This window comes from Platichthys flesus, chromosome 15 (assembly GCF_949316205.1).
Source record: "Platichthys flesus chromosome 15, fPlaFle2.1, whole genome shotgun sequence".
Classification (NCBI taxonomy): Eukaryota; Metazoa; Chordata; class Actinopteri; order Pleuronectiformes; family Pleuronectidae; genus Platichthys; species Platichthys flesus.
The window spans coordinates 9,417,592-9,434,502 of NC_084959.1; the positions used below are offsets into that span (position 1 = coordinate 9,417,592).

General features: G+C 41.5%; 1 protein-coding gene across 1 annotated transcript in view; it reads left to right on the forward strand.

Annotated features, from left to right (window-relative positions):
* fstl4 (follistatin-like 4) overlaps positions 1 to 16,911 on the forward strand; it is a 187,864-nt gene that overhangs the window by 78,442 nt on the left and 92,511 nt on the right. The window contains exon 4 of the mRNA XM_062405405.1: positions 864 to 1,106. Within this exon, the coding sequence (XP_062261389.1) occupies positions 864 to 1,106 (243 nt within the window). The remainder of the gene's footprint in view (positions 1 to 863; positions 1,107 to 16,911) is intronic.

Consider the following 16,911-nt stretch of genomic DNA (forward strand, 5'->3'; position numbering starts at 1 on the left):
GAGTTCTGCTTATGTTTTGAGAGCACAGACACACTCAGGTTTGCATGTACTTGAGTGTTTGTGTACACACACACACCAACACACGTACACACACACACATGTGTGAGAGAGCGCTGAGAAGTGTTAATAAGCACACCTGGCTTTAAGATTTGTAGAGATTGTATTAAAAAAAGAATGTTCCTTGTTAGCACCGTCTTCTAACTGTGAGTCTGGAGGTGTTGGCTCAAGTTGACACAATTTCTATTTCTAGTTGTTACTGTATAATTAATCTTGTTACTTTGTGATTCATATGTTTCCCTTTGTTTTATTTTGCTCATATGTAATGCAGTTCAGGTTGAGATTCTTGAATCTGGAATTGAAACCTACCAACGTGTTTCCTTTGAGGCTGATGTCGAGCACTGGACACCAAAACAAAACAAATAGTCGCACAAATTTGTTTCATCATATTTGTTTATATATGCCGAGTTCTGTGTACAGCATCAAGACATTTCTTTTTGAAAGTCGGATTAGTTCACTGCCATGACACATTTTAATAAAGGTGGTATGTGGGACCACTGGTTGCTTCTTCAGGAGACTCATTTGTATTCTGTTGTCAGTTTTGATATTGTCCTTCTTCTCTGTTTCTGTTTTTCATTTCTTTCCACTGACTACACCGTGCTAGATACAGTTTCTACATTTTTAGATACGGCAAATCTGGTTGATAAGAAACAGCACAGGTGTAATACTGTGGTTTCAGAGTTTTAAAGAGATGTAAAAAGTCTGAAAGAAAATGGATGTTTCCATCTCTCTCATTAACGCTTATGAATTTGGCCTATTTGATGCAGCTCCTTTCTTAAATAGACCCTCTTCTCTTGGTATTCCAGCCCAGTCCGACCCCAACGAGGACCCCTGTCAGAGGACCTACTGTGGACGAGGGCGGCAGTGCGTGCTGATGGCGGAGACCGGCCGCGCCGAGTGCGTCTGCCAGGAGAAATGCCGACCCTCCTTTGTGCCGGTGTGCGGCTCCGACGGCCGGTTCTTCGAGAACCACTGCGAGGTTTACCGCACCGCCTGCCTGGAGAGAAGACGCATCTATGTGGTGCACAGCAAGGACTGCTTCTTCAAAGGTACAACTTGTTTTACCACTACACTGATGCACTGCACACGGCTGCTACACACTGACTGTATGCAGTTCAACAAGTTATTTCAAATCAACATTTTAAGAGTCAGATTTATTGAGATACTTTGTTATAGTTGAGACTGACAACAAACACAAAAGATGTTGGTATATTCTTGGAGATGCACCAGGTGTTCGGTGAGTTTTGCTGTTGTCGTATGACTCAAACTTTTTGAAAGTTTTGCATGCTGGTTGTACTTCAGAGATAAATCATCTTTTAACTTTTCTGGATTGCAAATGTTCTTGCTGAAGTTGACCTAGTGAAGAGGCAAAATGTACCTGCTGGCGTTTGTTGGTTCACTGTAGTTATATTGTATACATTGTGTCTTTAATGTTGTAGGACATCAGCTTCAATCTTAGCAGTTGCAAATAATATTATTTATGATATGAATACTCTCTGACAGGCATATTTATTTGATACTATCTTGAAAAAACATATTACTCCAATATTACAGAACTATTAAGGGTTTTGATAATTCTGAAAGTATTGTACCTCAACCAAAGCCTGTTTATTTCACATTACTTTACTAAAGTCATGCCCCATTCCCCAGTTTTTACTTTAACACATGCAATTGAGGAAATTATGATTCTATTTAAAGCTAACCAAAATATGTATTTTGTCGATATTATACAGTAACATATGTATCAATTGACACAATTTATTGAACCATCATATCTGTGATAGAAGATTGATGATAATTTATAGAGAGAACAGATTCAAGTCAGCTATGTTGAAACCATTGACTGTATACAAATGGACGCCAAGCCAGCATCCTAGAAGTGTAGCCAAAGTGATGGTCCCCTGGTGGCTGGCATGAATCCCATCTTTCTCCATGTTCGCGGTGGGGACATTGACCATTTAAAAAAAGTCAAATACACGTCAAAAACATTTTTTCTCACAGATAATTTCTATCATTTTAATTTGGTTTGAATCCGTTTTCTGATGCTTAATTGGGGTGAAACATCATGATTGGCTCGCGATTGTCCGAGTGCATGTATCATGTGTGCTTTGTCCCACGATTAATACTGCACAGAATCTGGCACAGATAGGCTTCATGTCTGGAATGGGTAGGAAGTGGAGACTCGTCATCCATCTTAATACATACAGTCTGTGGTTAGTAGAAAAACACACAAAAAAACAAACAAGGTATCAAAGTCCTAAATAAACCGTGGATGTTAAGAATTGTTATACCCCAATGAATTACTGAGTTAGATATTAAGAGAAAGCCCTGGAGTAGGTAAACATCATTAAGGCTCTAAAACACAGTGCTGTTGCCATGCCACGACAGGAACAGAGTGCTGCTGCACAGCGGCTGCATGCCTCTGATATCTTGCCCCGCATCACTGAGAATGGTTTATGTTAACACTCTCCCGAGAGGAAATTGCCCTCAGATGATTGTGCGATACCTGCGGGGCAGAGTTTTGAGCTATTCCAGGGCTGCAGCGGGGCTTCGGCTGCGGCTTGATGTTGAGACGTTTAAACAATAATGGAGTTGTACAGACAAAGCGATTGTTTGGTAACACGCTGCCACCTGTCAGACTCGAGTCCCACGCATCAATCACGGTGGAAATCGTGCTGTTTCTGTCAGCCGCATATTCAGGTGAGATGAGAGAAGCGAACGGGTTTGTAGTGTGGCTCCGCAGGCTGTGGCTCTGGGTCAAGGCTTTTTCTGGGAAACAACAACGCTGAGCACTGACGCTGGCATTTGTTCTTCGGTGTCACCCGCCGGCTTGTCGTGCTGGTTATTCCATCCAGCGTTTAAACATCTGTGCCATGAGCATTTGGACCATATTAGTAGTACACTTGCAAACGCGTTATGTGCACATACACAGGCTGACCCCGAGACACTTCTCGGGGTCAGCGCTGCCTCGACTACATCGATATCCTGGCTCTCACAAATCACCACTAGGTTACTGTGGATCACCAGTGCTCTGTGGTAAATCATTAGACTGCTCACTCCATGGCGATCACTCATTAGGGAAAAGTGCGCTCTCAGCATGAACAGTCACAGTTACTTTAGCCAACAAACCGCTTAGTCGTTTCATCACGACTTCCATTTAAAGGTAACTAGAGCAGGCACACACACACACTCACAGTAACACAAAGGCACACACTCATTATTTTTTTATGTTATACGTAGACTGTACCTTCTGCTGGCATCTCCGTCTCTTTAAATGTGGTTTTCCAGGTCAGACTTGTATTAAATGTTGTTTATTGTCCCCTGAGGCTTGGATGTTAAAATAGAAAGAAAAGCACATAAGTGTCCTCCCCTGTATTTATGCAACAGTGTTGTACTTCATTTTGTAGAACATTCATATCTTTGTTCCACGTTCAGCCTCATTTCCCAAATTGTTCCTGCTCAGGTGCAAATTTACGAATGTTCGGCGCTGCCGGATTTTCATGAGCTGACCAGGTTCTGCAGCCAATAGAATCACAGCTATGACATTTACCAATCTCCAATGGCCTGTTTATTCTGCAGCCTTATGCATGGGCCCCTGCAGAATAAACCACCTTGTTTGCTTATAAACGGAGTTAGTGTCAGTATTTAGCAGGTCTTTCAATATCCACATATATAATCATCAGATAACTCGACAAAAAAATACCAGAAAATCTATCTCTCACAACAGATACACACAACAATATTGTATAGACAAGCCGGTATATCTCGGGGAGCTGTATGTTGTTGTTCCCTCACAGTGTTGTGTTTCACTTTGAAACAAATTGAATAAAGAGTTGTTAGAACTGTATTTTCTCCCTCCATTCGCAAACATCTAATTTCGTTCTCTTATTTTTGATTATATGTTTTTTTGGAGCCTCGAGATTAAATGTTTGATTGCAAAAAGTTCTCAAACTCAGTCTGATACCCTGCTCTCACAGAGGAAAATAGATCCCTCAGGTCCCTGAAGCTGTGCATTAAGCCACACGGCCCAAAACTTTTTCCCCCCTTATTTTTATTTTTTTTCATTTTGGTAATTTTGCTTTCAAAATTTGATAAACCTAAACGCTGTGCTGTGAAAGCCAATTTCCCTCAGCTCAGGGCTATGGCTAAAGCCACAGTGTCAAATTTGGTAAGTGCTTATGCAGGCTTTCGTCTCATCATATCGGGATTATTGTGATTCGCTGTGCAGAGCCGGTTCAAAACTCTCCACCGTGCCAAAAGGAAAAGGGAACCACTTCTTGTTTGTGCTGACCTCTGATCACTCTTCCACCTACAAGGTTCTGTTCATTCTTAAAGCTTTGAGTCACATTTACAACTATCTCTATCACTGTTCCACCAGTGGGTCACTCCGGACATCTGACTGAATGTCTTTTATTCAAGAAGCGACCCCAAGGCTGTAAAATAGCATTTTTGTCACACTTCCCTCATCTGAAATATTTGCATGCTGTGGCTGCGGAGCCTTTCAAATTCTTCAGTCTTGGTTATTTACACCACAATTTGCAAATCATTTCCTGCGGATAAGTAGACTTTCAGATAAACGGCACACTATATCTACATGTGCCTGATTGGACAAGTGCACCACTCACTTTGCCGTCATCAAGTCTTAACCATAGTGTTTTCTCAAACATGCAGAACCCTGTATTTCCTTTAATAAAGATTTATGAAGTAGCTATGTAGTTGAATGTTTTTTGTCTATGACAATAGCCAGCAATATTTCTTATATATTATGCATAGTGCCGTAAAGCTCATGTGTGACTGTGTTTGTGTACACACACACACACACACACACACACATTTGGAGAGGCGGTGGACTAGTGGAAGAAACTTGGACTATGGGCGGAAAAGGTCTCTGGTTCGTCTCTGGTTCGACTCCACGGAGAGACAACAAAAGACGAACCTGGATTGATCTGTCCAAAAATCCAAGAGGATTCTCCCTGTCTAGTGCCCCTGAGCAAGGCACCTTACTCCCCCAACATCTGCTCCCCGGGCGCTGTACATGGTCGCTCACTGCTCTGTGTGTCCTGCACCAGATGGGTCAAAAGCAGAAGTTACATTTCCCTACAATTGCATGAGTGTGCATGTGTTTGGGATAAATATGCACACACACACGTTGCAACATCAGTTGTTGTGTATGAGCTGCAAATAAGAAAAATAACTTTTCATTCAGTTTTATTTAGGTGGGGGGGGTGGACAAGGAAGGCGGTTTAATTGTTCAATCCACAGAGGTAAAGACATCGACCACTTATCTGTCTGAGCTCATATACGCTTCTTGGAAGGAGGCTGTAGCCTGCCTCTGACCTGATAGCACTGGTGGAGTCTAAAATGGTTGTCAAGGGCTTTGTGGTTTGTGACAAGCGGCACTGACGACTCTCTTTAATGCAAAGCAGCCCCGGTCTTCTCAGCCAAAGAGGATGACCATAAAGCTGTGGATGGGCCTGTTTCTTGTTTTTTTGTATGCCTTGTATATGGTTCTTTGTATTTTAAACACAGTCTGTTTAGCTGGAACTGTAATCCATGTGTCTTACAAATAAATGTAAGAAACGTGCTAAATGCCACATTCACGAGTAAATAATGACATTTTCAATGAGGATGTCCACATCCAAACATGTATATGTTTGTTTTCTCTGAGAAGTTAAGTAAGACAACGCTCACACAGCCTCAATCTGATTTTTTCCCCACTATGTGACCCAGTTCTGATGTTTATTGACAATGTGAACAGAACTAATCACATGGAAACTGAACTTTTTTAATCAGATTGGGGCCACCAGTTCACATTGGAGTCTGATTCAGGCCACATTTTAATAGTTATGTGACCAGCTACTTTATGAAAATCTAGAAAATAAATAGAATTAAGCACCGAGGCTCGCAGCGTGAACGTAGTGTTAAAGTCCAAAACCAATCACTCAAGCTAATTCGTGAAATTAACATCCCACTCTCCATGCTGAGCACTGGGCTGCGAGTCGACCCACTTCTGACCCGGGCTTTGATTTTGATCTCTTCTTTTTAAAAACCATTTGAACAAGAACTTACTCAAACTGATTGATCACTTTCATCTTCCTGATGAGCGAGAAACTCCCAGCGAAGGCAGTTCAAAGAGACATCTGCTTCCATCGGGTCGTGTAAGGCTTCTCAGTGGGGGGGTTATTTAATACATCCCTTTCCACGATGACCACTTCATTAGGGATGAGGGGCTGGTGAAACTTGGATGTTGCTCTGTTTACTCCCTGATTTGACACTTGATGTGTTGCCATTCGTCAGAGAGAAAAGCAGAAGTGATTCTCTCCACTGAGCTGTGCTTTAATTTGGAACAGGGCGCTGTTCCATCCATGTATCCATCTGGGCATCCATCTATTAGGCCCTTTACCCCCAACCTTTTTGCCTTATAACCAATGAAAACAAATGGGGGGGTGGGATCTTCATTAACTGTGACAGGTTGAGCCAAAATATGTTTTGCGTGTATTATTGATGTTAATAACCTCAGACTTAAACAGCCAACAAATTGACGATGAGCCAAATTGCCATGAATATGCCAGGAGCCATGATCTCTGTGAATTCCTTTCTCTTTGCTTCCCCCCCATGGCCCCCATCACTCCCTTAAACCCATCCATCAACTTCCCTATGTTTGTCATGTGTCTGACTTCTCGAGCTGCCTCAACCATCCCGATTAATCTTTATCTTCCCGGCTCCTTTGGAGAATTTGAATCGAGGGCACTCGTGGTTATTGCATTAGTCATTGAAGCTATACTTCGCTCGTCCCTCTCTCTCTCCTTCTCTCTCTCTCGACCCACGGTAGCGCTCTGCCTCTGCCGTCCATCTCTTTGCTCGCTAACCCGCTGCCCCCCTCTGTGACTGAGGCCTTTAACTTGGTCATTCGAACACGTGGCACTTTTAAGGAAGATCAACTTCGGTGTTATTTTCAGCCCTGAAGCTTTTTGTCTGCTTGCAGTAGAGTGCTAACAGTAGGTTTGGATTCCATTATTTGTATCATATGTGAAATGAAAAGGTGGCATTCAAACTGGTGGTATTCATACAATCCATCCAACACTTTTATGAACATTGTACCAGTATTGTTTCTTGATTCTGGTACAGAGGCCTGCCCTTATTTTATCTGTGAAGATGTTGACAGTCATTTCAAAAACCTCAAGTCGATTTATATTTTTTATTTACATTTTACGTACTTAAAAACAGATATTTACTGGAAGCTCAACTCCCCAGTGTTCTATTTGTTCACCATTTATTACCTTTTTTGATGTAAAATAATAATATTTGTTAGATTAGATTATACTAATAGATTAGTGGTGTCTGAGTTTGTAGTGGGAACCATTTTGTGGCATCATTTTTAAAAATGTGGTTTCTGGGTTAGTGTTGGTCTTTTCTCCCAAATACAAATGTGATGCATTCAGGCTAGTTTCCTGCCTGAATCTGTGTCATGTATGAGAACAAACCAGTTCCATCCAGTCGACAAAAAAAAACATAATGCCGTAAAGAATAGGATTTGCCATAAAACCAACTAAAAAACATGACTTAATTTCAAAGCTGTCCAGGTCACCACATTGGACCAGAAGTTGGTGTCCAACTCTCTGTTAGGTTAATAAGAACTAATGCCGGCTCGGGTTACCAGGTGTGACCCGTCTCCACACACACATACACACACACCTAACACCCTGCAGGAACTCCCCTGACAGCCCTTTATTTGTTACAGTGGGCTTATTAACGAGCAGTCCACCCGTCCCCATCCTTCTTTTGTGTTTGTGTGTTTTTTCTCTCCTCAGTTTCTCTCCTCAGCGGTCACGTGGCTCTTGCCTCATTAAGCTGATTTCCTCCCCACAGATTCATTATGGTGGAAGTATTTGCCATGTGAAATGGATGCCCTGTCCCAGATAGAGATGTCCCCTGGTCCTGCTCTGGTCCCTTGCCTCGTAAACATCACTCTCCCTTTATATGAAAACCAAACGCTCTCTTTGGTCACCGATGTCCGCTGCTGTCGCGGTAGTGAGACATAGTCAAGGATACTGCGCCAAACGTTCGGTGCTGTCCTATGCACCACGCATAAGCAAGCACCTGGTGTGGTATTCAAGCACATTGAAGCGTGGACCTATTTTCTGAATCCTGTTCCACCATTAGTGGGCCATAGAATTGCAATTGATGGTTTATGTTAATTCTTTGGTTATTGTTTGAGAAAAGTTTTTCTTTTTCCCGGGATAATTCAAGCAACATATAACTTAAATAATACAACTTTTGAAATGATTCATTCCTCAGTTCTTTACTTTTTAATAAACCACACACCACACACACACACACACAAACACACACAAAGAAAAGGCGTCCTGTTTCATGTGCTGTACTTATCACGTCATGGTGCTGCAGAGGAATCTTTCCCCAACATCAGTTGGTGAAACTGAATTAGTAAAGCTGCCTCTCTTGTTGGCAGCAGTAAATGGCAGCAAGATGTCAAATCTGGGCAAACTTCTGTATCCGAGCCCCGAAGGTAATACGATTGGTGTAGTAGTGCAGCTTCAAAGGGCCTGACACCACGCTGACAGCTGGCTGTCATTGAGAATCTATAGCTGACTATATCCTGTGGCTTCTGCGGTACATTCAGCACCATCGACTTTAGTCAGACCTTGGTGAAAGACTGTGGGTTCACCTATTTACACCAGCTCGTAGCCTAGGATCTCAATAGGGGCTGGACAGCATCAGATTACTGGGGCCAAAATGAATCACAATGTTATCACAACATGTTTAGAAAGTAAAAAAAAAAAACGGAGATGAATAATAATAATATTATATAATTAGTATAATGAATATAAATACCTTTTATGTTTGTGTGTGACCAGAAAGTTATTTAAGGGGCACTGGATTGATTTAGATATATATCATGTCTATGATTAACACAATATCATTTTAAAATAGTAAGATTACATTCTGGTAAGAAATATAGAGCTGCTCACAACAAAATAGGACGTTTAACATGTATAAATATCCACACACAGATCATGAAAACCCAAAGCATTATTATTTATTCTTTTAGGGATGTTTGGCTGTTTGTCTGATTGGGTATCTCACCATTAGGGATAAGAATTAAACTAAATTAGAGCGGTTGAAAGAAAACTGAATCAAATCTTAATTTCCATTCCTTGTCATCTTTTGAATTAAGGAACAAATTACAAATGATTCCAGTTGGTTAGTCTTTTTTTATGTGCTTCTCTTCTCAGTATTGAAGGTGGAATTATGACTTTTTTTGCATGAGCACCTTTCAACGACATTTCAAGGTCAATGTTTTATGAAATTGCAGAGGCTTTCAGATTGTCTTGTCCTGATCCACATTTATATCCCAGTCACTTTCCTCTCTGCTCTTATTGCACACTCTGCTTTTTTTTGTTCCTTAATTCTTCGCCGCACAAACATAGACTGCCTACTCATCCTTTTTCATGGTCTCCGCACACATACAAGCACAGCAAGTTAAACACACAGCTGTACACTCTCACACACACACACGCACATTAACACACACCACTTCTGTCATGACAAAACAAAATAATCTCTTCTGAAAGAGAATGTTTATTCATGCCTAAGAGATTTTGACATGCTTGTCACAACACTGGCACTGACGATCACTTTGCCCATTCAGTCGGGAGCCGCACTCCGTGGCACCACAATGGGCCTCTTGGATCGGCTGTGCAGCTTCAGCTTTTGACTCAAGCTTTTCTACAGAATGGCGCTTTATTGATAATTGAAACCTGAGAGATATGAACGACTTAATTGAAATTACAGTTCCATTTCGAATTCAATTCCTGCATTTCTCTTTCTGTCTCCTATTTTTCATTATGGAGGTAAATAACAGATCCCTAATAATGACATGTGTTCAGCGGAGGCCAGTTTAGCATTCCTTTTCATCTCTTTTGGAATTAACAGGTGGGACTGCATCATGTTTGGAGCTGTTCATCTGTGCGGTCCCCTTTCATTACTGTTCATGACACCCCTTTTTTAAAAAGCTGTTGGCAAATGCCTCGGAAACGCTGAGAAATTAGGAATACAAACGGCTGCCAATGATGCTTCCGGACACAACTTAGAAAACTTTGCTCAACAGATGTGTTTTTGTCAAAGCTGGGATTCAATGACAAGCAGGTGAGATTGCTAACTTCTGTTAGTGCATTCGCATTTTTGACAACAATCAGGTAATGGATTTACTTTCCATGAGGGGAAACATTCCTAGTGGTAAAATGTATCTTTTATACGATATAAAAACCCTTTGCTTTCTCTCTCTCTCTCTCTCTCTCTCTCTCTCTCTCTCTCTCTCTCTCTCTCTCTCTCTCTCTCTCTCTTACCGTCTCTGTTTCTTTCCCCTGCAACCCATTGTCACTCCTCCCTTCGACCACTTCTCTCTCCTCTATATCTCTCCTCTCATTTCTCTCACTATGCCCCCAATACGGTGCAGTCGGGGGATTTGAGTGACTCTGTCAAGCTTCTCTCCACGTTCTCTACTATGTGTTAAATTGGTTCAGAGCTTAAGTAGAGTATGAGCCTGGGAAAAAATAAATAATAAAACACAAGCATCACCTCAAGGCAATGTGACCCTGGGTAGAATCAAATCCTACATACTATATGTTCCTGAAAAACATAAATACCTCCATATACACACACACACACACACACACACACACACACAAACACACACACACACACACCGTCTTTGAGTCTAATACATACACAGGACTGTTTTCGCTTTTCATTTCCACAATAGTAAAATTTGTATTTTCAAAATGTTGCTTTGTATGCTGTGTACTCCTCTAGCTCGTATATAAAAATTGTATTCTTCCACCCACTTGAATTGTGACATCGGTAAAGAGCATTATATATATAAATATCTATATATACATACAGTATATATATATATATATATATATATATATATATATATATATATATATATATATATATCCCGCTGGAGCTCCGGTTAAGAAGGCAGTTAATAGTTTAAATATATATATATATATATATATACACGGTACAATGCAGTTAAGTCAAATCATGTTCAGATCCAACATTTTACATAAACATTTGATCACATACAAATTCTGCTTTCTCAAACAATGATATAATCTAACACAGACTAGTTTAAAATGTATTTTATGTCAATGCAGAAGAAAAGCTCCAACATATCTGGTGTTACTGTGGCCCAGTGTTCTGCTTGTAACCCATTGAATTCAAGTTACTGAGGCAGAAATAAAAGCTCGATGTTCAGCGAGAGTCTTACAGCAAAGTACTTTACCTTCAAACATTGGAAAATTGAATAAGACCGTTTATTTAAACAATGACCCAAAGAATATCACACAAAATTATAATTTCAGAGGTTTGACGGAGAGGCTTCTGAAAGTGCTTTTTCAGAACCACTCTTAGCGAAGAGAGAGTCCAGTCCCAAAATTTGAATAATACTTTGAGTGCGGTATAATCAGGACTTCAATTTTATAATCACAACTATACTGGAGATGAGACTTCCAGCCAGCCCTTGAAGCTGTTCATGCTTTTAGCAATCATTGGCTGATTTGGCTCGTAATAACAGAAAATCTGTCAACACTTTGAATGCTCTGTGTGAGTCCTTTTTTTCTTTTATTCCTTCGTGCCTGGGCGTAGGTTATCAAACAGTTACTCAATCATCTTGAGACGAATTAGTCTACATGTTGTCTACCTTGTTTAATTTCTTCATGGCTCTCTCTTCTCTCTCCTCCTGATCTTGTCGGGAGTCGATCGCTGTAGAGTGCCGCTGTCCCGTGTAACGTGAGCTGTCATGTTATATATTTCCACTCTACCGGCTCAACGGGTGAACCAGAGGGCAAAGAACCGTCCCAGATTGACACAACTAGTGCAGCTCAATGTATGACAGGTGATTGAAAGATGAACCGAATCGCTCACATGACTATTTGACTGGAGCCAATGAGCTTGGATCACACATGTGGGTATTAGAGAACCTTCTATGTCTTCTCGCAAAATGTTATATATAGTGCCCCCAAGTAACAATTTAAGACATTTTAATAAAATTCCATAAAGTCATTTTGTGACATGATATATTTCTAAATCATATATCGTTTTGTTTTGGATGTAGCTGGTGTCACCATGTTTCCATTCTGCAAGCTTAAGATATATTTCATAGGAAATGGCTCTAAGTATTAGCTCCACATGTCTCTTCGGTTTGAGCAGTCGGAGTGACACGGTGCCCTTGGCGAACAATATTAGCAGCTGCAGCATCCCGGTACCACAGGGCCTATTTGCATCATCAAGCCACCATTCTACCATAAGTCGCTGACTATGGAGAGTGCTCTTGTTCAAAGCCCCAGAGGGAGTAACGACCCCAACAACCGCCTCGGGGAAGTCATCCGCCCGTGTTATTGTTTTCAAGCTCATCCCACACGATTTCCTCAGAGAACCGGGAGAACCATGGATGGATGCTGCTGACCTTTGTGTTTTAGCGCCCCGTGCTACAGGTGTCACTGCAGCTAGCAGGGACCCACAGCATACTCTGGAGGTTAGGCTCCATCTGGTTACTGTCCCAGCTCTGCTCCATGTGCCTGCTGGCACCATTCACAGCGAGGCTGCCAATTCTTCTACTTTAATTTATTTACAATTTACTCTTTAATTAGGTTGAGTGTTTGTGCCTGTGGGCTGAGCTTTATTGTCTTACACTGTTACAGTCTATCACTGATGCTTCATATTTAGCATATTGCTGCTATTGAAAATGTGAAATACACATTCACTAGCTGTTTCCTGGCAACATCCAGCATTTCACAACAACTGCTTAGAATGGCAATAACTTCATTAAGTATTTTCTCATGAAGCGCTTCTGAGAGTAGGATGTTTAGACTGTTTGTTTGTTTCAAAGTTTTTCATTCTTTCTCTAAAAAACCTATTATTTGCCTCCACTGAGGGACGTACCTTTTTTTAATTAAATCCTGCAGTTTATCTTAGCTCCTAACAATTTGTAATATCCTCCACAAGCATCTACTGTAGATTATATATAAAATAAATGTCAATAAGAGCAATAGCACAGTTTGCATACTTCAAACCTATGGTGTTTGCTTAGCAGATTGGGGAAGACTGGGATCAAACCGCGAACCGTTTGGTTTGAGGACGACCTCTCTACCCCCTCAGCCACAGCCGCCCCTCAAAAACTCACCACATACAGTCAAACTTCTTGAGGTTATTAAGTTTGTCAACATTGGATATTGATTTTTTGCAGTGTGTGATCCCAGGCCTCGCTCATTATCATGCAGAACAGTTGCATTATATACACTGCGGGGCAATGAGAGATCTGTACAGTGATGGATTCTATTTCATAAGAATTAGTCACCGCACTTCAAGTGAATTGCTTACAACTGGGTGGAAGGAGAGGGCTGCTTATTACTCATAATATTAATGCTGCAATTTGTTTGCTCCTGTCCTTGCGCTGCTCACTCATCTACATTCATTCTCTACATCTCAAACATTTTGTGCGGGCAGCTCCCTGGAGGCAATGCGACTTCCTAAAGACCGTTTTAAGCAACATTTGTCTGCTCAAGTGGTCAAACCTGTGGCCTTACTGTGACAAATGCCTCTTTAATCATTGAATGTCATCCGCTGTTTCACACAACTCACTGCGAAGCAATTTGTTTGCAGCAGACTCTCAGATAATACTGGGCCCCCACATACTTTTCTGCATGCGAGTGTGTGAGAGTATCCGAGTGTAATTAATAGCTAAACTGCTAATTGCCGTCATTACCGTTTCTTGAAAACGTGGCCTACTTGTAGTAACGGATTGCAGCCAGTTATAATCCCCAGTTTTAATGAGGGATGCTTGTAATGTTCACCAACCATGTCAAGGAAACCTCTTCTACTCTGGAAAAGCCTTAAAATGGTTCTCCCCGTACTGCAGGTTCTCTATTGCTATGACAGATTTCTATAATTTAGAAATCCACAGAGGCCATATATATATTTGGTGCATATACAAATTTGTAATTGGGCATGTAGCTGAGGATCATTTGCACAAAGTGGGTAATAGCGAGGGAACTTGCGATGAAAGATGAATAATGCAACACTTGTTTTACCAACACATGAGACCATTTACCCTTCAATCTTTGATATAGATGAAAAATATTAAATCAAGGGTTAAAAAAGTGTGAGCGGGAAAGGGGGTCTCTCCCTCTACCATAGGCAGATTTGCATTATAGTGTACTCTGTGTACAGACCAGACGTAATTAGTAATCAGCTGGGGAATGACAACATAGAAAAACAGAGTGATGATGAATGGTCGTTTTTCTGCATGATAGGAATAACAAGTGAATTTTTATTGGTCTAAATTTCTTGTTTTTTTTCAACTTCTCTAAAACCAATCTTTTCAGAATCACTTTTAATGTTTAATTATGTATCTTCATATGTGTATCTTGTACTCAGTGCAATTATGATCGCAATTTTATGTTTATATGATTTGTTTTGATCTGCTTTCTGTTTTGTTTATCGAATATAGCTTCACTGAGCAAATAAGTAATAAAAGAGTTTTATGAATAAAACATAATATTGTTATTATTATAATTATATTTTTGGGGCATTTCAGTTTTTTTATATAATACGTATAAGATGAATGGGATCACAACCAAACTCACATATATGGTCAGTTGACTTCATGTTGTGGCAAAACCTAAGCATCAGTCGCCTGATTTAAAAATACGAAACTTCAACTGTAACTTCAACTCTAACTCTAACTATCATTATCATCTCTGAGAGACAGACATTTTAGTTCACTCTTAAAGGTGATTTAGGAAACCACGCAGCATATCTACATTATTGAGCCGTGTTTGACATAACTGTCTCCTACTTTCTACCAAAGCTCTTTTCCTCTGTCTCTATTGTTTCCTCCCCGTTGCTCATTGTTACCTCAGACAATGGTGGCATTTCCCCCGGCAGATGATAACAGCAACACTTGTGGGGAAAATAAAAAAACAAATCTGACCTCAACTGAACCGAACTCTCCGGGAACACTTCTGATGTTTTATTGATCCTGTTATTTGGTTAGATGTAGTCCTATCCATTGTGGCCCCGGTGTCTGCCTCCTTATCAGTGCGCGACACACGATGTTATTCTTCCCTCAGTCTCTCTCTCTTGTGCTCGGTGTGTCAGCGCGGGATCGCAGGCAGAGAGGGTGATAATTGAAATCCTGAGTGGCAGGTCACTTTCATAATAAACAAACACTGCATACTGCAGCTGCAGTAATTGCTTCTGAAGAGCCCCCTTAGAAAAAAAATGCAAAACACAATCGCAAACAGCAAATATACACATTGGCGAAAAATAGAAAAAAGCCCAAACGCAGCTCTTTCCTGCAGGGTCATTTTCCATGGAACGCTGCACTAGTGGTTGGCCTGGGAGCTCCAATGACAGGGCAAGTACACTCCTCCCTGACACACACACACACATGCAAAACACTGCTAGAACTTAGCTTTCCACACACACACGTGCAGCAGTCAAGGCCCCAGAGTGTCTTCCATCATTGCCTTCTTTTATAGTGCAAACGAAGCAATGAAGCAACCATCCCCGCAGCTACACCCATGTCTCTCTCAGTCGCTTCGCTCGTGTGTCCCCAGATCCTCAACCTAGCTGCGAGCCCTCTTCCTTTCCCCCCCCTGTGCTCCCCTCCTTTATCCTCCCATCCCCTCCTCCTCCTCCTGTCTTCACTAGTTATTCACTCATCCACTTCACTCTCCGTCCCCGAGGCCCCATCCCACTCATCCGTGTTCTCTACTTCTCTCCTCTCTTCCCAGCCGGCCGGTCTCTGTCCACCTTCCCTGCATGCTCTTTGCTTTATCGGACAGCAGGGAACCTCACTGGTCTTGGATCACAAATTAGCTAACAATCCAACTTGAATGGATAAGTGGAAACTCTTGTCAAGTGGTGAGAACTTTATTCCGAGTCTAATTTCTGTGCCTTTTTTAATCAGGCCTCAGTACTTATTCAGAATAACTTAATTCACGGCTTCACCCACAGATTGTTTCTGCCTCCAGAGAAACTCTGCCCCCAGGAAACGTTTGTATTGCTAAAACCTAAATCTGTCTTAAGAAATCTCTCTTCACTTGATTTCCCCTCTCGTCTTCTGCATCCACTCTCTCCTGTAGGTCTCTACCTCCGTATCTTCCATTTCAAGCTCTTAACTTTCATGACTGCAGTGCTTTCTCCTCCCTTTCCTTCCTCTGTCCTGACTTTATTCTTCAACTTCCCTCACCTTTCCCTTTTCTTCTCCTCCTGACACCCTGAAGGCGAGCTCTCTGTAGTCAGTCGGTGCAGCAAGCGCCCCCCCCCCCCCCCCGCTTAACACGACTGTCCCCCTGTTACACCGCAGTCCGTCATCCAGCACGCCCGGAATAATCTGTCTAACACAAAGAGACACGTTCTGTCTCCTGAGCTTTACATCGATGACTCAGGCCACTGCGTCGCTTCCCCAGTTGGTTCACAGCTGCAGAGAACAGAGTATCCACATTAACCTCCAGTATGTCTTTCATGTGCTATGTTATTATACTGAACGTGAATATGCGTGTGAACCTGCCGCCTTGTAGAACTTAAAGACATGAGAGAACTTTCCTTTTTACCTCCGGGATAAGAAGCGTTTGCTGCTGACCTGTGTGGACACTAGACAATACGGTTATATTTGTAAAACTAAAATATGCTACAACTCAGAACAGTTTTCATGTGTTTCTTTGTAATTATTACTTAATTTAGAAGAGGGCTGCAGCTGCCACACCAGCACTTGTGAAAAGTACGGGGGTATCGTCCCCGGCAGTAGTCAAGGAGACTTCT